This window comes from Leptodactylus fuscus, chromosome 4, assembly GCF_031893055.1.
Source record: "Leptodactylus fuscus isolate aLepFus1 chromosome 4, aLepFus1.hap2, whole genome shotgun sequence".
Lineage (NCBI taxonomy): Eukaryota > Metazoa > Chordata > Amphibia > Anura > Leptodactylidae > Leptodactylus > Leptodactylus fuscus.
The window spans coordinates 113,929,685-113,955,243 of record NC_134268.1 but is presented as its reverse complement, the minus strand read 5'-3'; the positions used below and the strand labels follow the sequence as shown (position 1 = coordinate 113,955,243).

General features: G+C 39.9%; 1 protein-coding gene across 1 annotated transcript in view; it reads right to left on the bottom strand.

Moving 5' to 3' along the window:
* Positions 1–2,999: 2,999 nt before the first annotated feature.
* Positions 3,000–25,559, bottom strand: part of CDH12 (cadherin 12) — a 251,513-nt gene continuing 228,953 nt past the window's right edge. Inside the window, exons 8-12 of the mRNA XM_075270977.1 lie at positions 15,851–15,987; positions 12,348–12,469; positions 8,678–8,795; positions 7,847–8,098; positions 3,000–3,562 (exon numbers count right to left, since the gene is read on the bottom strand). Coding sequence (XP_075127078.1) covers positions 3,066–3,562; positions 7,847–8,098; positions 8,678–8,795; positions 12,348–12,469; positions 15,851–15,987 — 1,126 coding nt within the window. The 3' untranslated portion in view covers positions 3,000–3,065. The remainder of the gene's footprint in view (positions 3,563–7,846; positions 8,099–8,677; positions 8,796–12,347; positions 12,470–15,850; positions 15,988–25,559) is intronic.

Sequence of the window (25,559 nt, the reverse complement as noted above, 5' to 3'; positions counted from 1 at the left end):
AGAAAACTCTTTGTGCATTTTAGCTGTTCTTATGTTGCAAAAAAAATGTGATCCCTCTATTGTATATTTTTCAGGAAACCCTTAAACTCATGAGGAGTGGAAGAGGAGGAAAAATCCCCACCTCTTTAGTCAACCTCATTTCCCTATTTTGATTGAGGAGGATGAGAATTCTGGTCAGGGTCATTATGGTAGAGTAACTTGGACCCCGATACTGGAAGAGGAAGAATACTTTCTTTTGGATGTAGAAGGGACCTTGATAAGTCACTGCCACAGCTAGGAGAGGAGGCTGACCCTTTTTTGTTTCAAGATGATGATAATGATGACGATGACCACGCTGGCCATGATTACCAACCTTGGTAAGTCCCTGGGCAGCAGGGCAGGCTATCTGCTCCGCTGCTTACACAGCAAGCATATTAATAGCATCATGCAGAGAGATGAGTACTGGATGGCAATGTTCTTAGAAACTTGCTACAAAAAAAAATGGTGGAATTCTTCCCTGTTTTGCAAGGGGAAGAACAATTATAATATTATCATAATAGGCTGTATATTGAGCACGCTGCACTACATGGAAGGTGATGACCCAGAAACTTTTCAGCTCATAGAGCAAACCAGAGTCACAACAGGCAACTGACACCTACCGGCTGCACTAGCAGGTACAGTCATATCTACAGTGCACCTGTAGTTCAGCAGATAACTCGGACCCTATGGAATTCATGTTCAATAGGTTAGAGCAGTGGAAGAAGTTGGCCCAGTTTGCCATTGGATTTTAATCTTGTCTGCCTCTGAGAGATGCCTATGAATAGTGGTGTCACCATCTCCCTTTATCATCATCTTCCATTTATTGTACTGCTGCTGATACTGGCTGCTACTCCTAAACAACTATCACCACCACTATTGTGTGCTGCACAATATGTCATCATGACATGATGTTCGGTGCACAAGGCACATTGAAGGCTGAAGAAGGAAGAGGAGGCCACAAGAAGGAACGGGGAGTGGTGAGTGAGATACCAGTGAAGGGGCCACTGTATGTGTGGGACCAGTTAAGTGGCCATAAAAAAAAGAGAGGGCCCCTGTGGTGGCCAGTGAGGTGTAAAAAAAAAAAAAAAGTACATACCTATCTTCAGCAATTCATTGTCCCCTGCCAGCATTTGTTTGTTTTCATGGGAAGTGCCTCATTTCTGGAAACCTTGTACTTCCTGTACCAAATTGGTCTCAGTGGTCACATAAGGTACAGAACTCCCAGCAAGTTGGGACCAGCATGAGACTTAATGGAGACGGGCGGCAGATAATAGAGCAGTGGAGACAGGTGAACATGTTTTTTTTATTATTATTTTTATTTTCTATTTACATCTCCCCATCCACATGGGTATCTCCAATTCCTCGACAACTTCTTTGGGTTTATCCATCTTTCTAATATGTATGGCTTGTCTTTAGAATTGGCCATCAATATTACATTTGCTGAGGTTCACAACCAGGACCTCTGCAGATCAGCTTTTTCAGGACAGTTCAGCGACAGGTAATGTTAATTCCAGGAGCCATGCTGCTCACTTGTCATACATGATGTAGCAGTGGGATTAATTAGTGCAGTGGGCACATCGTATGGCTAGTGAGTAACATGGCTCCGAACATGTTATTGGCTGTAGACACACTGTCTTTGCTGTTCAGCAAAGGTCATGGCGGTGGGCCCCTAAAAACAATTCCACTGGTGAGCCTTAGGTATCCCAGTCCCACACTGATGCCCTAAACTATGTTTTAAGCCAATTTAAGGTGTAGTTTGTTTTGGATTTTTTTCTACCCAAAACAAATCTTGGTTGCAAGGCATCCAAACCCAAGACAAAATGAATCTTGAAGGATTTGTACATCTCTAATTAGCATATCACTTTGTGGTAGTTTAAGAAATTATCTTCTTTTTAGAAAAGCTTTTTAACTAGTTATACACATAAGGTATCTGTATATATTCAGCTAAAAGGACGGGTATATAAGGACACATCTGTAGGTGTTGCCTGGTATTGTAATCCTGATGATTGCTGAAAAGTGACTGCAGAAGTATCTATTATGAGTCTCAATGGTTAGAGTAAAAACTGCAAGTGACATAGTGACATAGGATAGTGACAATAGACAGTAGATCATTCTCTGAAAAATATTCCAAAACTCAATGAAGAATATTTCTTATAAAATGCCAGGTTGCTGTCCAAGGTTATACTACTTTAGGAAATTCAAAAGTGAAGATCGATCCAGCACCAAATATTGGATCCTAGTTAAAGCTGAGGCCCCACGTTGCGGAAACACAGCTTTTTTTGTTGCAGATTTTTTTGTTTGTTTGTTTTTTTAGCCAAAGCCAAGAATAGCTACAAAAGGAATGGAAAATATATAGGAAGCTCTTCTACTTTCTGCTCAATCCGCTCCTGGCTTTGGCTCAAAAAACCTCAGCAAATCCTGCAACAAAAAAAAGCTGCAATTCCGCAATAATAGCGCCATTTGTTTTTTGGTCTTTTATGAATTCCTATTTGACCTTAGTATATCTCTTCTATAACAATGCGGAAGCATGCCAATGTTTAATTTTTCACTTAAAATCCAAAACACAAGTAAAAAATCATGGCATGTTCCATCAAATACCATATTCTGGAGATATTTCTTAATAACTCTGAAACATAATCCCACATAAAGCACCAAACAATGAACAAGGAGTCACGGCTCCTTAGTGCAAATTTACTGAGAATCTGTGTGACTCCTTTACAACCTCCTTTATAAGTATTGCCAAGTGCATATGTAAACGAACCTTAGTAACCTTAGTTGATTTCACAACATTTTTAGTTTCCACCATAGTGCTAATACATGAAATTTATTCTTCGTATCACTTAAGTAAATTGTAGATGTCACACCTGAGTTTTCTTATTTTAATGAAAAATAGCAAAAAACATTTTTTAAATTTAATTACAGAATCAATCTTCCAGCTGTGAAACAAACAAAAACTGACAGTATGATAAATATTGGAGCATTTTAATATAAAACTTTTTTTTACATAGTCTAGATAAAGCTTTTTGATTGCTTGCCATTTTTGTAAGTTAAGTTATTTTGTCTTTGTTGAAATTTTCTTCTCCAAACATTTCGGCCAAGCTTTTAAACTGAGGGCCCCAGTCACTTAAGAAATCATAATCCTGATCTATTTCCATGCTAGGCGACTCTATGGAGCTCAATGATTCTGCTACTGATCCAGAGCCTTCATAGGCATATGTTGCTAGTGAGTCATAAGGTGGCGCATTTGGATCGACATCATGTTCTTGCAGCCTTTCATTGATGAAATCTCTAATGTCACTATTGCAATCCGTTGGTGGTTTATGGCGAGGCAAACACAAAGGTTCAGGCTTTATGTCTCTCCGTCCCTTATTGTCTTCAATTACCTTTGGATTTCTTAGTGCACCAATGTCAAAGGCCTGAGTGTCCTCTTCTCCACCTCCTTCATCATCATAATGGATTACGTTATCTCTTATATCTTCTTTTGAGGTCATCAGGGCATCTTTCTTTTTCTGCCGTCTTAATGCTACATATAGTACCACTATAACTGCAACAAAAATGAAATATTGTTACATTCACTTTGTTCTGATATCAATTTGTGATGCAAAATAGCAAGATTAAAGGATTGTAAGTTATTATTTTGACTTCATTTTCATTGTGCAATTGAAATATGAGATTGAGTTGCACCATGGCCATGCCTCTAACAGACAAGAAGTAATTGAAGTGGCCCTCAATATCATAGCCCTGGACAGCCCCTCTAAATACATATGAACAGTTGTCATATACACAGTCCAGTCATATTAATGTGACCACCGCCTACTTTTGACGTCAATGTTAAATAGCCAATCACAGAAGGCACTGGGTGCACTCATCATTGTGGAAGGCACGATGGATCAATACAAGTATGCATCTATTCTTACGGACCATGTTCACCCCTACATGCAAATTGTTTTTTCTCAGGATGATGGCATCTACCAGCAGGACAATGAGATGTGTCATGAAGCTTTTAGTGTACGTGCGTGGTTTGAGGAGCACCAGGATGAGTTTACCAGACTCCCTTGGCCAGCAAATTCCCCAGACTTGAACATAATCGAGAATCTGTGGGACCACCTTGATCGGGTTGTTTGCACTATGGATGCTCAACCGCGTAATCTAGCACAGGTGGCCTCGGCACAGGAGTGAGCATGGCCTAACATCCCAGTGAACATCATCACCACATCCCTTCTCTTCCTGCACGTCTTGAAGTGGTCCGCTCTGCAAAAGGTGGTTATTCTGGATTTTGACAGGTGGTCACATTAATGTGACTGGACTGTGTAGTTGCCATGTGGGAGCTTCACTCCACAAAGAAAGAGCCCAGGGAAAACACAAGGATCTCCTCTCAAGTTTTTCCACTGTTCCATAGGCTTAACACACATCCTGATGGTAGGAAGGGTGAGATAAAGACATACTCTGGAAAAGCTTCAACTAGTTAAAGAGAAAACTTAAACTTTTTCAATTTTACAATTGTGGATTTTGTCTGTTGGCTTTTTCAGGGTCTTGGACTCTAACACCACTTCTTTATTTTTAATCTAAGTTGTATAAAAAAGAGGAAATAATGTTAGGGTTGTGGATGGTCTAAAAAGGTGGAAGTCATGGCAGGGTTCATATTCAGGAAGCAGCCAGCCGACAAAACTCAAGTTGGGCCACAGTTTGGGCAACTTCTCTACATGCACTTTTAACTTTGTTATAACTGAATTGAAAGCATGTTTGTAAGTATAATAAAGTTGGATCTCTTTTATTTAACCAGTTGAAGCTGAGCCCGACTAATGTGAATAACAGATTCATTTCCTCTCTACAGTTGGTGGTTCACATTTTTTTCTATTCATTAGTTAATAATTGAATTCTTCATGAAATGACAATACTGAAGAAATCTTCATTGTAATGTTTCTCTTTTATTGCTTGAATATATGAATAAATTAACTGGATGTTACCCTTTGGTAAATCAAAGAGGTGTCACTACGGAGACAAATATTATGTGAAGGGAAACACCTCAAGCCGGCAACACTTGGGAAGTAACAGTAGAATAAAACAACATAAACTTATGAGAAAAGATATTGCAGATGGAGGAGCAAAGTGAAGCTCCTGGATACTGACACAAAATATGTACTGGGGCCCCAACTTACCATGTGCAATCTATATTATTGCTGTATTTTTATGTTGGAGAGAGGTCCTCGCGCAACTCCAAGAAATAACACACGGGGCCACACGGTGGCTCAGTGGTTAGCACTGCAGCCTTGCAGCGCTGGAGTCCTGGTGTTCAAATCCTGCCAAGGGCATGAAACCATCTGTAAGGAGTTTGTATGTTCTCCCTGTGTTTGCATGGATTTCCATCCCATATTCCAAAAAAGACATACTGATAGGGAAAAATGTACATTGTGAGCTCTATGTGGGGCTCACAATCTACATAAAAAAAAAAAAAAAAAAAAAAAGAAATAACACAGGTACTGAAGATCAGTGAAAAAACAGCGTGGCACACTCCTCAATGGCATGGACATAGATGAAGATAGGTAATGGCTTTATTGGATTGTATAATGTGTTTCGGGGTTTATTGAGAACATACACGCACCCCTTCATCAGATCTTGTCCAGATCACCCAAGTAACACTGCTCTTGGATCTAGATCATATTGATAATTTTTTCACTGATCTTCAGTACCTGCGTTAATATATTTGGTGCATGATATGTACAACAATATAATTTAGGCCATATTTGCAGAAACCAAAGGGCTTTAAAGGGTCTCCATCATTGGGAGAAGTCATTTTTAACTACACACATACTTACATAGCCTTTAGAAAGGCTACTTCACACCTACCTTTTGTATGTAAAATGCCTCAGTGGTTTTTGAATTAACCTGCTTTTTTTTTCTCTTGCAGTCGCCATATTCTGATACCCAGAACTTTTATATATTTTCATGCATAGGTCTGCATAAGGAGAAATTTTTATAGGAATAGATGTACTTTTAATTCATATAATTTAGGGAAATGTCTGATATTTTGTTTGAAATTTAATGAAAAAAAATTTTGGGAGGCTAAACGGCGAAAAAACGGTAGCTTGCCTCTTTTGCTTTTTTATTCCACTGCAGCGTTCATTATGGAGTTTCTTACTGTTATTTTTAGACCCCACTTCACAACCCCGCCCCCCCTCCCCCCAGGGTCTAATCCCAGGAGGTTTGATCTCTAATTCAATACACTACATTGTAATGTATTGTAAAATACCTTCAGCTCTACTACACGTTGTCTAGCATAGCCTGTAATTGGATCCTGCTGAAGTCTAAGGACCCGTGTACCAAAACTCACCTAAAAATTGCTAAACATTGCAAAAAAAAAAAAAAAAATGCAGTGAAAATGCACAGTGCTCTTTCTACAGCATTTTTTCATTGTGTTTTTGCTGCTTTTTTCTCTGTTTTTCCTTCCCCTATTAAATATTTCCCTATTAAATATATAGGGAAAACATTAACAATTCCACAGTTAAAATGAACATGCTGCATTTTTCAAAACACAGCTTTTCTGAAATTATTTTTCTCTGTAATGTGTGGATGAGTTGAATGAAATCTACAGAAAATGATTTTTCTGGTACTATAAAGTGCAGCATTTTTTCCCCCAGCATTTTCACAGAAGCCAAAATGCTGTGTTACTGCAATATAAGTCTTTAGACAGGCCTGGTAGACTTCAATAGGATCCTGGTTGCCCAGGTAACTGCCCCTGGATCTAACTTCTACCCAAAATGGTGCACATGGGGAAATGACGCCTCGGTCATGTTTGATTGAGGCATCAGCAGCCCATGATCAGTGCCAGGAAATTCCAGGGGATTCCAGCCATATCAAGTTCAGCAGGTCATGTGACTCTAAGTAGCCTTCATCTTCTGGGGTCGTTCCACCTCCTCTTCCATCAGTCTCAAAGGTAAAGTGGATGAGGGGGGTTGAGAGACTCTGGAGGCTGAAGGCTACTTTGGAACACATGACCAAGGGGGCCTGAGTACATCAGCTGCAATAACCCAGGACAGATAAGTAATTGTAAAGACTTCAAAAATAAATGTAAAAACTTCAAAAATAAAGAATTAAGAAAAAAAAAAAAAGAAGATACGTAAATCAGTTCCTGGACAACCCCTTTGAGTCAGCTCTTGCTTTATACCACATAACTTCTTTGGTGCAGCACTTTATCACTTGCACACAAAAAATAGAAGTTTTTTTCTTTAATTATCTTTTCACATAATTTATTTATTTTTTCTGAAAAAAGGATTGGTAATCAATATTAGAGCTGCAGGAGTCCGATACCAGGGACCCCTGCCCCTGCAGATCACAGGTACCCAGACATCATAACTCTAAGTACTGTTTACATACAAGCTTCCGGCTCACTCATTGTAAAAACTGTAGTGGTGAATGTAGGTACTGCAATATCTACACTCAACGCTACTGTTTCAACAGCAAGTGAGCAGCACAACTTGCACTCACTAAACAATACCGAAAGCTGTGCAGTCTGGATACCAGAGATCTGCGGGGGTTCCAGGTGTAAGACTGCAACAAATCTAATATTGATGGCCTATCCCAAGAATAAGCCATCAATGGTAGAAACCAGATAAAACCTTTAAACATTAGTTATATACAAGGTAAAGAACCCACAAGAATAGTGAATTTATACAATAACACTTCTGATTTGTACCAAACCAGTTCGAAACAAAGACAAACTTTTAGTTTAAATAGAAAATTCTGAACACAAATCAAACACTGAAAGGTTGTTGAGACAGTGTGCAATAGTCATTGTATTTATCTATTTTTGTTCTTTGAGAAACCTTACCTAAAAGAATAATTATGCACAGCAAAATGGCTATCAAAGCCCCAGTGCTTAAACCAACAGGTAAAAAAATAGCTTCAACATTGCAGGAGAGAATAGCTCCTCTGGAGTCGCATCTGCATACTTTAATGGTTAATGTGCTTGTACTACTTTGGATAGGGTAACTGCTGTCCTCCACCACCACCGGAAGGAGATAGAACTCTTTATCTCTGCGGCTGTACCCATGTCTCTGTGCTTCAATGCCTGCTGAGTTATCTATAACGATAAATAGATTTCATTAAATAATATTAATCACAATTTCATTATACAATCTCAATACAAATTTGTGGATTTGAAAATTCAAGACATTAATTCTGAGTTCTGTTTATTACTATACTATGATGTACTATCAGGATCTCACAAATATATTAAATACTCTTTTGTTACCGCAAACATTTCCTTTCTTCCTTTAGAACTTTATTTAGAATTCTTGTAACAATGTCATCTTAACTATTGTACTATTTTCTAACTCAATTCAATATTTTACTGTGTCATTTTTTGTTAGTCGATTTGTCAATCTGATTATTGTATTACAAATTACAAATTTAAAATGTTTCCTTTTTTATGAAGTCGATTTTTTTTCTATTTTTATGAAGTCATTTTTTTCTGTCAAACTTTGAGATAAAGATTCAAGGGTATAGATTTTTTCCAATGCATTATATGAGTGTTAGGAGATAAATCCGACATCATTCCAGCAGTGCGTGGAAACATTTATCAAGATATTTCTTTGTTCCTTGCTTTGCTAATGCATGCAGCTCTTTCAGAATAGAAAATGTATGTAATCATAAGCCTTACTTTTAAAGTCATGAATGGTAAAATTGGGATTTGTCAAACCATCAGGTGGCAGTCTGAAAGAAAATTTCTGCCCTGTTGGTGACATGTCTCTGTCAGCAGCACCAATAATTTGGATGATCTAAAAGGAGACAAGCAGCGATTACACAATGGTCAAAACATGTCTTATGTAAACACTTTGTACAATCCATTTCTATACAAAAAATAAATATTTATTGCAGGATTTAGTCTAGCTTTTAAAGGCTAAAGAAAAAAGGGAAAGAACAAAGGCTAGCAAAGGATGGAAAATTAAAGTACCATTTACATATTGAACATATTTTTTTTAGCAAAACCACATCCATAAAAGAAAAAATAACCACAACATGCATTAATAGATAGCAAAAGTTTTAGAAACAACTTTATTGTATTTATTTTCTATTAAGTGGAGTCTGTCATCGGTAAACTCAATATCTCACCAGCCACAAAATATTGTAGGGAACTTTATGTTGAGCCCCATCATACATTTAGATAGTCCAAAAGATACATTACTTCCTTGAAAACCAAAACTTTTAGAAATATGAAAATGAGGCACTAGTGAAGTGGGGGAGCGACAGAGCCCCTAAGGATTGCTGAATTGATGTTTCCTGGTAGCATACTCTATTTAATTGTACGCCAAGCTATATCATGCTTGCCATATTGATAGATATGGGGCAAGTCATTCATATGAAACAATTAACATGAGTTATACAAATACAAAGACCAGGAATTTTAAACTTCTTGTGAACATCCATTGTATATATATACACCTTGGCAAATACTTCCTGCAATCTACTGTATTTGAGTGAGGGCTAAGACTCAAGGGCTGAGTCTGTGCCATCCACAGTCAATGTCAGGTGACTCTGCTGCAATGAAACGGTGTGGAGCTAACGCTTTAAATGCCATGGTCAACTGTGACTGCAGCATCAAAATAGATATACAGAAGTAGGGCCTAATAGGAAACAGGCATAATACCCGGTAATGTAGAAACATTACATCACAGGGCAAGTCTTCTAGTGGAGCTAAGAAAAATATCCTGAACTGTTCAAAAAATATTTATAAAATGAAAAATCATAGTATGCAATATAACACACTCAGGGAATGTTTGCAACAGAAGAATACTGTGACAACCATTTCTATCTACTATTAGATGGGAAAGGTGAAAATGTAATCAGGAAGAATGGTTCTGCAAGCTGCAGGGTAGTGAGAAAGTTATCACATTTGTCTAATAAGTTTTAGTAAAAAAAAAAAAAAAAAAAAAAAAAAAGGTGCATGCTGATTTATGCAGAAAACTATCGTAGTTGTTTAGTATTCCAGTGAAATATCGGAATTTCTGAACAAAAGCGTTCTGTGGAATAGGAAATCAAATGGCTAGACTACCAGTGGGTTGCTGCATATACAGATCAGCCATACAACTACAACACACTGTACAGACAATCATTATGGGTATTCTTTCCAATCATGTTAATATAGTTCAGCAAAATACTGCTTTTAGACCCTGACATGGACAGTGACACATACACTTGGTGTTGTTGTTGTTAATGAATTCTCCAACCTATATTCCCTGATGACAATGTAAAACAAGGAAGCAAAACAATGTCTGTCAATATAAGTCTTTGCTTACTATATACAATTTCTGTATCGACAATACCCAAAATTTGCAAAAGTTTTCTAATCTACACATAAAAACTTAAAGTACTGTCCAAGCAAAAATGGACAACCCATTTAAGCTTTAAATCAAATGGAGGCGGTGCAAAAAAATAAAATAAAATAAATTATACTCACCTTTCTATGATGCTCTGGTGCCTCCCAGCACATTCTGATCTTCTTTGGTCTTCTGTGCTGACGTATGGTGGAAATCCCAGCCACACGTGACCGCTGAGGCCAATCAGCGGCCTCAAGGAAGGGCTTGTGCTGTCACTACCTGTGACATCATGGGTCTCTTTCTGAGGCCTACTGAACAGAAGGACCAGAACGTCCCAGGAGGACACTACAACCACTAGAGCATCAGGGAACAGGTAAGTATGAGGAGTACTTATCCAGTTGTCCAGGCATTAAAAATTTATGCCTGGACAACTCCTTTAAAGTATAGGTTTACATAACAAAACAGTAATGTAAACATGCTAGATGCTCTGTAGGGCCAACATTGGGAACACACTGTGCTAAAGCAAATACAATGGTGTCATACGCTTTTCAGGCATATCTTTACATGTCTCAAATTAGGACCATATGTAAAAAAAAACTAGCAAAGTAGGAAAGTTGCTGAGCTAAATTTTTCTCCATGGAAATAAAAATTTTAAATTCCCCCATGTCAGTTACTTGCTCACGCAATTTATGGTCTCTCTGAAATTGGCCAACTCCTTTAACCACTTCCGGACCGCCCATAGACTATATACGTCCGGGAAGTGGTTGCCTAGTTCTGCCAGGACGTACCTGTACGTCCACCAGAACACAGCAGCTGCACGGAGATCGTGTAGCTGCTTTCACTAGGAGCCGGCTGTAAGTTCAGCCAGAGCTCCCAGAGAGAAGACAGGGCAGATTTATTACCTCCCCTGCCTTCTCGATCACTGTGTATACAGCGCTCAATGAGCGCTGTATACACGGCTATGGACGCAGCCATAAATCAGCTGCCCTCTGACCCGGCAGACACGTGATCCGCCGGGCTCAGTGTCCTGCCAGAGCTGCTGGGTCCTACAGGACTCAGATCAGCTCTGCATACTGTGTATACAGTGTGCAGGAATCTGTATTTCTCCTGTAACTGAGGTTAAATGAACCAGCCCCAGTTATAGGAGAAATCAGCCTCAAGTACAAAAAAAAAGTGATCAGATGTCCCCAAAGGTCTCTTATCACCTTATGGGGACACAATCTGGAACAAAAATAAAATAAAAATATAATAAAAAAAGTTTTAAAAAAATGTAAATAAAATAATAATAAAAAATAAATAAATAATACGCTAATAAAACGCCGTTATTAAAGGTTATAGCCCCGCCCCCGACGACACCATACAAAATAAAAATTACCGTAACGCTGAGGAAAAACTATTTTATAAAGTTTTTCAGTGACACTTTGTGTTATTAAATAAAAAAAAAATTATAAATTGAAAACCAGACACAATTTCCCTCCTATTCGGATATATTTTCCTGGATATAAAAAAAATTAAAACACATTTGAAAATAAAAATAACATAAAAATAAAGCCCTATGTGTCCCCGAAAAAAGACGCAAAAATTAGTTGACTAAGATATACGAGAAAACCGCACATACATAATAAACCTAAAATGTGTCTGGTCCTGGACCACAAATTGGCCCGGTACTGAAGTGGTTAAGAAGGCTGGAACTGTGGTAATATATCAGTTTCATATACGGGGGGGGGGGAATCAAAGTGAAAAGAAAGAACACCACCCGTACCCGCTCAGCAACTTCTAGCCTGCCTGTAACAACCAAAAACTATATACTCCCATAGACAAAAACAACCATAACGCTTTCACAGACTTTCCATTTTTCTTTTCTTTTTTGATGGAGAAGAATAATGCAGCATCATCTCATGGGCCACAGCAAAAGACATTACAACTGTAGTGTGAATGCAGTCTTAGCTGGGATAAGTTATTTATCACTGTAATTAAAAGTGAAATATTTAAACTTAGGGAAATGTACTTTACCTGTCTTGGTTTGGCATTTTCACATACTGAAGACTCATATGGTATTGTCACTTCAGGGGCAAACTCATTAACATCCAGAACATTTATAATGACATTGACTGAACTAGTTAATTGTGGATTACCTGGAAAAGAAAATTCACATACAGTAAAATGTACAATTATTTCCCTTTTACCAGATGTCCACTATTGTATATTTGCCACATTTTTGTTGCTTTACTATTTTTTTGTGACAGCAGAAACACCAAATTCATTTTTTTAAAGACATGTTTATTCAGTATTCAGCACAATGATAAAATAATGTAAGTGGAATTGCATTGCATTGCATAGTGTCACATAAACACCGTATGTTTATAGAACATGGGTGATTATACCAGAGGTGCAGGGGAAACCATATTCTCCCAGTCTTAATGCCCTCTAGCAGTCATTGTGCTGACAGAACATATGCATATAGTATATACAGATGTGTCCTCCCTTGTCTGTCCACTTAACTTCAGATATATGTATCAGAAGATAAGCTCCTTTTCTAAACACAACATAGTTTCATGATAAGATATCACTAAGGCTAGGTTCACATCTGCGTTGGATTCTCCATAGGAAACTCCATTGCAGATTCAGCCTAGAATCGGCAGAGAGAAATGGATGGAGAGCCAAACACAAGCATGAACCCTACCCTACCCAAGTTATATGATTACTATTTTGGCTGTGTCTATTTTTGACCACCTACTAGGGGTTGGGTGAACTTCAGACATACTCAGAACAGAAGATAAAGGGCTACACGGTAAATCAATCAAATGCAACTATTAAAGTAAAAAAAAAACTCACCTAATGTTTCATAACTTTATGTTCATAAATTTATATTCATTAATTTACATAAAATATCTCTTTAAGATCCACTTCACACTGGCATGACGGCCATTCCCTTGAAATCCGTAGTACATTTGATAGCTTAAATAACACATTTTTTTTTCATTATTCTTACTTTGAAAGGTACCAGAATCTCAAAAAACCTTGATGAACAACATTATACATCGCTGAGATATCTAAGAATATGTTGATATCCACGAAAAACAAGGTCTGGCAACACTTTCATGGCTCCAATGCAAACAGAAGCCATAATGTTAGTACAATCAAACTTTGTGTGCTATAAGGATGAGTTCAGATGGGGTTTTTTGGACCGGATTTTGACGCGGAATCCACCTCAAAATCCAGTTCAAAGAAATGCCTCCCATTGATTTCAGTGGGAGCCGTTCACTTCTTTTTTCCGCTAGCGGTTTTGTGCTGCTTGTGGAAATAAAAGAAGTAACCTGGCCTTTCTTGCCGCGAATTCCATGGCAGAAACCGCTGCAGTGTCTGCGGCATGACACCTCCCTCCCGAAAAGGTCCATTCATTTGGGCCTAATCCGGAGCGGAATGCCTCACTTCGGGTAACCTTCTTCACACCCTAGTACATTTTCTCACTGTGTTCTTTTTAATGTACTGTTTCCTTAAAATGTAACTTAATATATAGAATAAAATGTCTAGAATATTCCATATAAGGAAAATATTTGTTTTTGTACAGTGTTAGCCGGTGGGTAGGAAATATAAAAACAAAAAAAACTTTAGAGTCTTCAGTAGTTGATACCTTTTTTAATGGCTAACTAATAATGATGATAGATTCTGTATCAACTACTGAAGACTCTCAAGTTTTTTGTTTTTATGCAATATTCCACACTATCTTGTACTGTAACCGCTATGTGTGATAGTCTTCGAAAAAGTATGCAAAATATTTAGTGAAGAGGCAATAGCATGGCGGGTGATAAAGTCTGACAGAACCAGCATACCACTGTGCTGTCGCATGCAGATAAAGCCGCTGCCTGCAGGAGTCTTTAGTTTTCTGTGACTGTTTTTTCCCTTTTCTGTATATGTGATTCTAATAGGAATCAAATGAAAACACCTCCACAGACATCTAACATTGTATAAAGAGTAGATCCCATCTGTCATAATCATGAATATTTTATAGCTATGAAAATAATTTCAGTCTGCGACTGTCAAGTGTGGTTTGTGAACAGAAAGTGTGTCAGTAAAACACTTGGCAAATCCATACTAAAACTTCTGACACATGCAATAATATCTTCATCCGGAGGCAAAACATTGCATTAATATTTAGTTGGAAGTGTTGTGTTAGAATTGCCTTTCAGCTGTATTTTTAGAAGGATTACATTCTTTTGTCAAGTAAAATTTGTGTCAACGCTCACTTAAATGTAACATTTCTCTTATTGTAGAACAAGTTCTAAAGTTCACGGAAAACTGCAATAGTAGTTTTCCAAAACAAATGTGATGAAATAGCATTTACTGTCAGTCATAGATGCCCTACAGCAATACAGGCTGCATAGGCAAGGCAGGCCTTTGAACATTAGGCATCCAGTCTCTGTTAGATGCTAGAAGATATGGGATTGTTTATGGGATTGTTTTCATAGCTGCAAATGAAGCTCTTAGGAATTTGTGTATTGAAAAATGGGATCTAAGGAGTTTCTTGAATTTCCATCTGAAATGTCAGTATAAGCCATCAAGTAATAATATAAAAATTTACAAGACGTTTGTATTCTTTTCTATATGTTGTTGACCTATAACAATGTGTTCTCATAGTGATTTGCTAGAGGGTTGCTTATGTTTCTGTAAATCTCTGCCGAAATGGAAATAACTTCCAGCAAGTTCTAATCACCAGGACAGGAACCATGGAAACAGCTGAGGGGTGCTACTCTAATGCTGTTGTGGTAACTCCCATGTAGATGAATGGGGAGAATAGATACAGCTTCTCCGTTCCATCATATCCAAGTTACAGAGACAGGTCTACCAAATGTGTAACAGTATTCCCATAGCTCCCATTGCCACTCACCTGGGGATTTGCATTAACATAAGATAATTACTGTAAAACTAATAAAAAATGACCACTAAATGGATATGTCACTAATATGCACTGGCTGCAGCCTATTATCATGTTTAATATGTACAGTTTACAGTTGTTTTACTCTCTTTGTGCATTCAGCCATCTTGCAGCTGTCGGCTGACCAATGCCCTGCCCATGCTGGATGGGATGCTTTGGTGCTCCTATTAACTTGAATGGGAGTGCAAAAGATAGCCAAAGTATACAAGCGACATGTCTACCTTCTGCCTGGCCTCAGACAGATTGAACATAGAACAGAGATAAAACATTCCTGTTCTCAGGATCAGTGGGAGTTTCAGAGGTCAGACCACCAATGATCAGATTTTTAGGCTTTACCTATGGTTAGAGGATAAATATTCTTCATAGCATAATCTTTTTAAGCACTTTTCAATATTTCTTGTAACCAAATGTCTGTTCTTAATTTGATTATTGCAGCAGCATGTGCATTGGAATTTCTATAGCAAATCTTCCACATGTGAATATTCCTTTAAAGTATTAGCCTCATCTTCCAAAGAAAGATTTTTATGTAAGAACAATTTCATACACATACGGCTGATTTCAATAGTTCCACAATACTCACTAATTTTACTTGCAATTATCGATATGTTAAATTGTGCAGTGCTTTCTCGATCCAGTAATTCATTTGTTGAGATGGTTCCCTCCAATGGGTCAACAGCAAAATTGTTGTTAATATCACTTTTTTCATCAATATAATATCTGTTGAATAGAAAATCAAATTTAGCAAATATGAAATTGTACAACAAAAAACAATTATCATATACAGTATTTTTTTTGTTTTGTTTAATGCAAACCAGTCAGTAATTCTGGAGAATCTTTCCTTGGAAGTGCATTCTACAATCTACTATATCCATAGAAATAGTGGGTGTTTATGCACAGTCTAATGCTGCACAGTCTCTGCTCTGAGTGGCATACTATACAAAGTGGAAGTGACTGTGGCAGACGCACCTCTTTGACAACATGAATAGCTCTACTCACTTGTCATTTTAAACCTATGATTTTTTTTGTTTGTTTTCTTTTATGCCCAGAATTCTTAGCTAAATTATCCAATAAGAAACCATCAAATTAGCTTATTGTGGGGAAATTCTTACAGCAAAAAGGGGCTTTAGAAAATATGGGTTCCCGAGAACCCATTGAGGCTTTTTTTAATCTCTGAAATTCCACACCAAATTCCTCACCATTTTCCTCCGTGTGAATGGACCCTAAAACTGACCTATTGTCTAAAGTCCCCTTTTGTTGTAAGAATTTCCCCACAATAAACTGATTTGAGGTTTTTTTTTTTTCTGCTGGAACAATTAGGTGTAATCTATGGAGACTAACACTAAGGGTCAATGCACACTGAGTTTTTGTGCACTTACTTTGCTGTGCAAATTTTCAGCATGGATAAAAATGCCTGGCATGTTTTGGACGCGTTTTTTTGACGTGGTCTTTACACCTCGTGGTTTTTTCATGCGGTTTTTGCCAGTTCCACGACAAAATCCGCAACCAACTGTGCGCCCAAATCCGCAACATGGAATATCTGCATCCCATTGATTGCGTTGGTTTTTCCAGGTGGAATCTGTCTGAAGAAAGCTTTTTTTTCTGCTTGCGGAGAAATTCTTTTAGTAGAAGAAGCGAGCGGAACCCATAGAACTCTATGTGGAGACATTTTTTCCACGCGGATTCTGACACGTACTCAACGTCAATATCAGCAAACAAAAACTCTATGTGCATTGACCCTAAGTGGAGATTCGCGCAGGGGAGATTGATGCTGAATTTGTCAAGCAGAAACTTTCTACTTCAGGAATTTGGAGAATATTTTTTTCTGATTCACCAAAACCCCACCTCTCCTCTCACTGCGCCCAGACATGCCCACCACCTTGTAGGCCCAGGGAGCAGCAGTGAGCAGCTTCCAGCCTCCTGGCCCTTCTGCAATCAGAAGAATGGGTTAATCATGACTGCAATTAACCCCTTGAGTGTGGCTCTACATCCTGAAAATGTGTGTGCCAAGGGGGTGGGGGGAGGTGTTACTAGAGTCTATTTAAACTCTGGTAATCCTTATCACATGATGAAAGCACTCAATGAGATGTCTCTGGCTAAATTACTTTATGAGAGGAGATAATGCTGTACAAGGATGTGTAAGCATAATAATTGTGAACCCAGGAACGTATGGGAGGCCTTGAGATGCTCAGGCACCATGTACAAATGGTTCACCTGAAATTTATCTTTGAAAATGGAAACTTTTATGAAGTTTAGGTCAAATCCAATTTTTTACTTTCTGGTTTGTACATCTCTAAACACAACATTTTGACTAAGGGTTAACTCATAAGGGCAAAATAAATACTTGTCAGAAAAATCAGATGACTATTTTGATTCTAGCACTGTAATGTGTCTGAACTAGAGATTGGCGAATCAGTTCATAATGAATTGGATTCAACCCAAATAGTCCACATTTCTCAGTTTTTAATGAAAGCGAACACATTGTGAATCACTATACACAAACAGAAATGGCCTCACTATAAGAAAGTGGCCTCCTCCATGTGTTTGACAAGGAAATTCATGCATACACTTATGCAATGAACCTTTCTTTCATTGTAACAACATCCAACAGCCAATAGACTGTGGGAGGTGGACTTTATAGTGTCGACATCATATGAAGTCTGAGCTTGGACACTTGCGATTAGCTTTTAGTTGCTATAATTGTGGCCAAGCAAATAGTTCTGTCATCCATCTCGCTGTATCATAAGTTATAGCAGAGTTCAGAAAAAGCTCTGGGAATTTCAGCAATACTTAGAGGAATCAAAAAATTTCACATGGCAGATTAGTGCTAGGATTCAAGAGATGACGATAGGATAGGTTCATACACATGGCAGTGCTAGTGAGTGACTAGGTGAATCTGTTCTCTTTCTGCAGCAGCGTTTGATTAGACAGTTAACCCTTTCATCGCCAATAATCTAATTTTGTTTGACACTTGTGCAAAAGAGCAATTTCATACACATTTTTTAAAAATATCTTTTAACTGTCAAGACAATTCTGTTGTGAAAAATATTTTGTGTTAACATTAAGTGTTAACATTTTTTCATTACATACGTACTGCTGTTTTGACAGAAAAGTGCTGCTAATTTTGCCTGTGCAAATATTAAAAAGTAACTCTTGTATTATAACAGTTTCTAGTTTACCTTCTATACAGTCTAGCCTGTGCTAATCTTAAAAGAAAACATTTTGTAACTTCATTTTTTTGGGGGAGGTTTTCTGATCTGATGACTGACCATACACCGTATTAAGTATTGTTACATAGTTACATAGTAGATGAGGTTGGATGAAGACACCAGTCCATCGAGTCTAAGCTATAACCCTACAATCCCCTACAGTGTTGATCCAGAAAACAAATCAGAAAACATATATATACAGTCCTATGACCATCAAACTTACCTGAACTTGAATTGTTTTGTAAAGAGGAATGGTCCAAAATCCCTTCATCCAGGATCCAGGAACTGATTAAAAGCTACAGGAAGCGACTAGAGGCTGTTATCTTTGCAAAAGGAGGATCTACTAAATATTAATGTCACTTTTCTGTTGAGGTGCCCATACTTTTGCACCGGTCAAATTTTGGTTTAATGCATATTGCACATTTTCTATTAGTACAATAAACCTCATTTGAATCCTGAAATATTACTGTGTCCATCAGTTATTAGATATATCAAACTGAAATGGCTGCTGCAAACACCAAAATATTTAGAACTAAAAATGATTACGATTAATAGGGGTGCCCAAACTTTTTCATAGGACTGTATATACACTGATGAACAAACTGATAACAATGTTTTGAATTTTGACTTTCAGACTCCATCTCTCACCATCCACTACATCTTTGAATGTGAGACTACTATCATTTTATATAATCGTGGCTCCTCTCATAAATACATACATGAATTTGATTTGCAACTATTTAGCATATCAATAGTTAGACAGATTGTTTTCATATAACTGCAAATGTAATTGTAAATGAAAAGGACAGCATATTGTTACAGAAAGACAACAACTGAAAGCAAACATCCAGATTAGTAAAGAAATGACAATCAAGTACAGGTCCTGCATTGGCCCCCACAGGGAAAGGGACAGACAATAGGAAGGGGGTGAGGAAACAAGTAGAAGTATTACTACTAACAATAAGAATGTCGGTGGCAAGAGCAACACTGCTTCTGGTTTTGGTGACACTGCCAGTAGCCGCAGGACTGTTGTACTTCCTAAGAATAAAGATGAAGATTTTGATTACTTAGCTTTCTCATCTCAGTCACAAGAGAATTTTGCCTCTTAGATTGATGTGATCTTGAGAAAGGCTTCTGTGTGTTTCTCCTCCTCCTACATAACACATAATTTACTGCCAGGCCTTTCTAGGCTGTCTACCGCATGACTATTATGATGTGTTAGTAAAAAGCAGGGAAGAAGATTATGACATTGCAAATAATAATTCTTTTCTGGATAGAACAGGATAACTGGGTGACAAGGTAACATCAGATGAAGAGGGTGGTGGCAGTGGTTATAGCAACAATTCCAGCCATTGAAAAGGCCCAACATTAGGGTTGAGCGATCGTGTTCCGATCGGCAATCGAGAAAATTTCACGATCGCCATCGGAATTCCGAACACGATCTTTCTATGTGGGATCGAGATCGGTGATCTTTTCCCACAATGCTTTGCTTAGCCTTCACACTGAGTATACGCTGTATACTCAGTGTGAAGGCTCCGCTGCAGTTCCATAGGAATGAATGGAAGTAGCCGGCACACAGCCTTAACCCTCTGTGCGCCAGCTGCTTCCATTCATTCGAATGGGAGGCTAAACTAAACATCTCTAGCAGCTACTTACCTCTAGAAATGGCTGCCCCGGTGCCCTCCTTCTTCTTGCCTCGCTGCCCCGCCTCCCAGGTTATTGTTTAAAGCGCTAGGTAGGTGGGGCTTGTGGCTTAGAGTGTGGGCGGGTACAGGGCAGGGAGATGTGACATCTCCCCTCCCAGTACCCGCTCACACTCTCCTAGCCCGCCCACACTTTCCTAACCTGGCAGGGAGGGGGCAGCGAAGGGAGAAGAGCAGCGTGGAGCGGCAGCGAGGCAAGGAAGAAGGAAGGCACTGGGCACCGGACCAGCCATCTCTGGAGGTAAGTGGACACCAGGGGGGACTAAAAAAATCCTCTGGCTACTTTAGTGATTAACTACACAGCATGGATTCTAACAATTGTTAGATTCCATGCTGTATAGTGAATAGGATTGCTTTTAAAATCCGATCTCCAATTAATAAAAAAATCCCATTGACTTGCATTGGGATTGGAATTGGGATCGAGATCGGGTTCGAATGAAAAATGATTGGAAATCGGATTTTAAAATCGATCCTGAAAAGTCAAGATCGGCTCAACCCTACCCAACATCCAAACAGTCTGCCCAATCCACCGGGATAATGTTTTGAGTGGCAGTGGCCACAATCAGGAAATAAAGCAATGCCAAGATTTAGTTCCACCCCAATTGTACAGGCCCAGTTCAAATACTATGCAGGGCTCAATCACCTTCTCTGTATCCTTCTCTCTGGACCGTTTCTCATCTTTACCTGGGAAATACATTACTTCCACTCCTCCTCCTTCTCCTCTACCTTTGTTTCATGGATGTAAAAAAAGTCAAAGCCATGTGGTTTTGCAATTAATTAGCCTGGATCAGAGGACCCACACAATGGAGTTGTTTCGATGTATCCTGCAGTGAGTATCCTGCTGGATGGTTGTTTGTCAACTCCAACTGGGCATCATTTTACAGGGGCTCTATTATGGCAAAAGTCATTTTTAACTAATCACATCCTTGCATAGCCTTTAGAAAGGATATTTCACACTTACCCTTTGTATGTAAATTGTCTCAGTGGTGTTTGAATAAGTCTGTTTTTATTTATTATTTATTTGTTTTTATTTATTTATTTATGCTAATTAGCTTTCTTGGTGCTCAGGAAGGTACGTGTGGAATAGTCTTTTTAAAGGCTATGCAAGGATGTGATTAGTTAAAAATGACTTTTGCCAATGATAGAGCCTCTTTAATCGACAATGGCATCAATCTTGTTGCTGTTCTTCAATTATGACAAATAACACATTGTACCTGTGTAATAGATGTCCTTTGGTGCTTTGCTGCTTTATTATCCTGTCTAGTGGCTTAAAAGTGGTGCTCCTGATGGCTAGAAAAATCTCAGCATATATTAGCTGTTCTTACATCACAAAAAAAAAAAAAAAAAAAAAAAAACTGCTCAATTTACAGCAGCAAAATGGTCTGTTTTTGTCTACCTGTCGTCTATCTGCAACAGTCGAACTCCACTTTAAACATTCTGGAGTGTTTGTGTGAGCAACAGAAGGCAGTGAATAATTATTGTAGACCACAGAAACAATGTGATACTTTGAGATACATTGTTGGAGGTTCATGAGGAAAGTATACTGACTTCTCAGGTTCTTTGAAGAAGGGACAAATACATTATCAGTTATGTGATCCCTCTATTGTATATCTTCCAAGAAACCTTTACACCCATGCAACAAGGGAGGCAGCAGAAAAACAGTTTTCACGTCTTAGTCAACATTATTGTTCTGTGTTGATGGAGGAGGATCAGGGTCATTATGGTAGAGGAACTTGGACTCCTAGACAGGAAGAGGAGGAAGACATTTCAATGGATACTGATGGGGCCCTTGTTTTTTTTGCAGGCACAGCCAGGGGAGAAGGCTGACCCTTATTTGTTTCAAGATGATGATGATGATGATGATGATGATGATGACGACGGCGACAATGACCATGCTGGCCAAGTATGGCAGGACCCTGGGTCCATTAATACCATTCTTAATGGTGACTTTAACCTAGCTATTAACTCCTTACTAGACTCCTTCTCCAGTAAGACCCAAGTCCCCTTTCATAATTTTAATAAGCTTTGCAAGATCCTACACTCCATGCTGCTGTGTGACGTCTGGCACATCCTCAGTTCAGAGAAGAATGATTACTCCTTTTACACACATGCCAATAACTCACACATCAGACTGGACTATATATTCCTTCCCCACAATCTTCTGTTGCAAGTGACCGCAGTCAAGATAGGCAACGTCTTTCTCTCTGACCATACCCCTTTTACATGGTCTATTAAAGTTCAACCTCACTCTAACTGCCCTAACCTTTGAAGACTTCATCATTAGTTTCTTTTGCTCTATATTTAGCTTTGGACAAGACCACTTACATGACTCTACCACTCTTCCTACTCTATTGGAGGTGCAGAAATGTGTTCTGAGAAAGTTTTTGAGAAAACATGGAGCCAGGCTCAAAAGAGGCAGATTTGAAATTAAAATCCCTTCTCAAGATTCTTAATATCCTGAAGGCCCAAAATAAACAAACCCCTACAACACTCCACACTCACAGACCCGACCCCACAAGATCAAATTCATCCTTAACAATCCTTCTATGAATTAGGCTTCAAGGCAGGTCACCTCCTAGACCAAGTGGTTCAGGAACGACAATTGTCCTCCCATATTATGTCAACTAACCAGCCCTCCAGAAGGGTCTCTCACCTTACTACTGATATAGCATTGGCATTCCACGACTATTATGGAACTCTCTATAACCTACCCCATGCTTCCAACCAGAAGCCTGACCCTTCCTGTTGAGTATGGAACTCCATCCAGTATTGGTTTATTAGAAGGGTTATGTCCCTCAGGAGTGGACTTGGGTCCCTGGACCTTCATGCTCCATGCCTCATTAGTCTGTTTCATAGGCAGAACCCTTCAAAACTAGAGATGAGCGAACACTAAAATGTTCGAGGTTCGAAATTCGATTCGAACAGCCGCTCAATGTTCGTGTGTTCGAACGGGTTTCGAACCCCATTATAGTCTATGGGGAACAGATACTCGTTAAGGGGGAAACCCAAATCCGTGTCTGGAGGGTCACCAAGTCCACTATGACACCCCAGGAAATGATGCCAACACCTCTGGAATGACACTGGGACAGCAGGGGAAGCATGTCTGGGGGCATCTAACACACCAAAGACCCTCTATTACCCCAACATCACTGCCTAACAACTACACACTTTCCACATTCAAAAAAACCTCAATCAAAGTGGGAAAATACCTGGAAACCTTCTTTACTCCCCAAATGGATGGACACAAACCCCAATTTAAGCTCAACAAACAGTAACAACCACCCCTTTAAATCACGTTCCCCATGACAACCACAAATGGAATAGGCAATGGGAATTCCAAAAGCCCTCACCCTTAACTGTCATTTTGAGTGTGTGTGTGTGTGTGTGTGTGTGTGTGTGTGTGATGTGGTAAGACCTTCCAAAATTCACTTTTCTAGCCCTTAACATGAGCCCTTCCAAACAAAGTTACATGACCTTAAGCTGAGCTACCAGCAGAGATTGAGGCCCTTGGCATGAGTAGAGCCTTGCACCAGCAGTGTTTTTGGCACTTAGGGTGAGTTGAGCCTTGTACCAGCGTGTGTCCCTTAACATCAGGCGGGCCCTAAGTTCTGCGCTTTGCACAAAAGTTCCACATTAACTAGGCTGAATGGTACAAAGATTAGTAGACCCGAGAACCAGGAACAGGTCTTGCAATGGCTGTCGGATAACGCTTAAAGCACATTGTCCACCAGCCAGTCAGCCTCTACCTCCTCTTACCCAACAGTCTTGTCCTCCTTCCACCCAAAATTCCCAATCTTCCCAGAACAATAACCCCAACTGTCCCTGCTCCCCAGAGCTGTTCTCCCTTCCTTTGACTGTACCGCAACCTGCCCCTCCATTTCGCGATTCCACGGACCTAACAGACGAGTATCTGTGTCCAGATGCTCAAACACTAGAGTCTCCTCCATTCCATCTCCGGTCGATTTGGTGGCGGATGACCAGCAACCCACCCTCATCAACGACGATGAGACGCAGTTGCTGTCAGGGCAGCCAGTTGACATGCGCATTGTGCAGGAGGAGGAGGCGAGACAGGAGTTGGAAGAGGAGGTGGTGGACGACGAGGACACCGACCCCACCCGGACAAGGCAGATGTCAAGCTGGGAAAGTAGTGTGGATGTTGAGGCAGGTGCAGCACCAAAAAGGGTAGCTAGAGGCAGAGACATGTCCAGAGGCAGAGGTCAGCTGCTTTGCCGAAGCCAGGCCAGACCCGGAATGTCCGAAGATGTTCCCTTTTGTACCCAGCCCAGAAAAACTCCCCCATCGAGGGCACGTTTCTTGAAGGTGTAGAGTTTTTTCAAGGAATGCACCGAGGACAGATATAGTGTCGTCTACACAATTTGCCTCTCGAAATCGAGTAGGGGCCCTGAGAAGAGCAACCTGTCCACCACTTCAATGCACCGTCATTTGGAATCCAAGCAATGGAATCAGTGGCAGGCAGCAACGGCAGGACAAACGTCGCCCGCCGTTCATGCCACTGCCTCTGCTCACAGTGCTGGCGATGCACTCCAGAGGACGAGCCAGGACATCACTTCATCTGCCTCCGCCACTTTGTTGACTTCTCCCTCATCCTCCCCTGTTTCTGTCTTATCTCCTTCTCCTGCACCATCAAAGGCACCATCAGGCGCTTCTTTACAACAACCCACCATCTCTCAGACATTGGAGCGCCGGCAGAAATACACCGCTAACCACCCACCCACGCAAGCCTAGAACGCCAACATCGCTAAACTGCTGGCCCAGGAGAGGTTGGCGTTCCGGCTTGTTGAAACTCCCGCCTTCCCGGACCTGATGGCAACTGTGGCACCTCACTATGCCGTCCCTAGCCGTCTCAACTTCTCCCGGTGTGGCGTCCCCGCCTTGCACCAGCACGTGTCACTCAACATCAGGTGGGCCCTTAGTTCCGCGCTTTGCTGCAAGGTCCACTTGACCACCGACACTTGGACAAGCGCCTGTGGTCAGGGATGCTGCAGTGCTTATCTTTAATGACAGGCAGGGTGAATGTGGTGGAGTCTGTTCCCCGGGTGCAAACTGGGGTGGCCTATCTCCTCTCCCAGGCCAAAATTCATGGCAGGAGTAGACTGAAACCCTACGACGCTGCAACCTCCACCACAGCTACTAGCGGCAAACGCTAAAACACTGGTGTGGGGAGACGTCAGCAGGCGGTGCTGAAGCTCATCAGCTTGGGGGACAGACAGCACAGTGCCTCCGAGGTCAGGGATGCCATCCTGGCTGAGATGGCATTTTTTTTTCCCTGCTACACCTGGGGCCTGGCATTTTTACGCCTGTGATAATGGCTGGAACCTGGTAGCAGATCTGGAGCTTGCCAGACTCAAACACGGTCCAC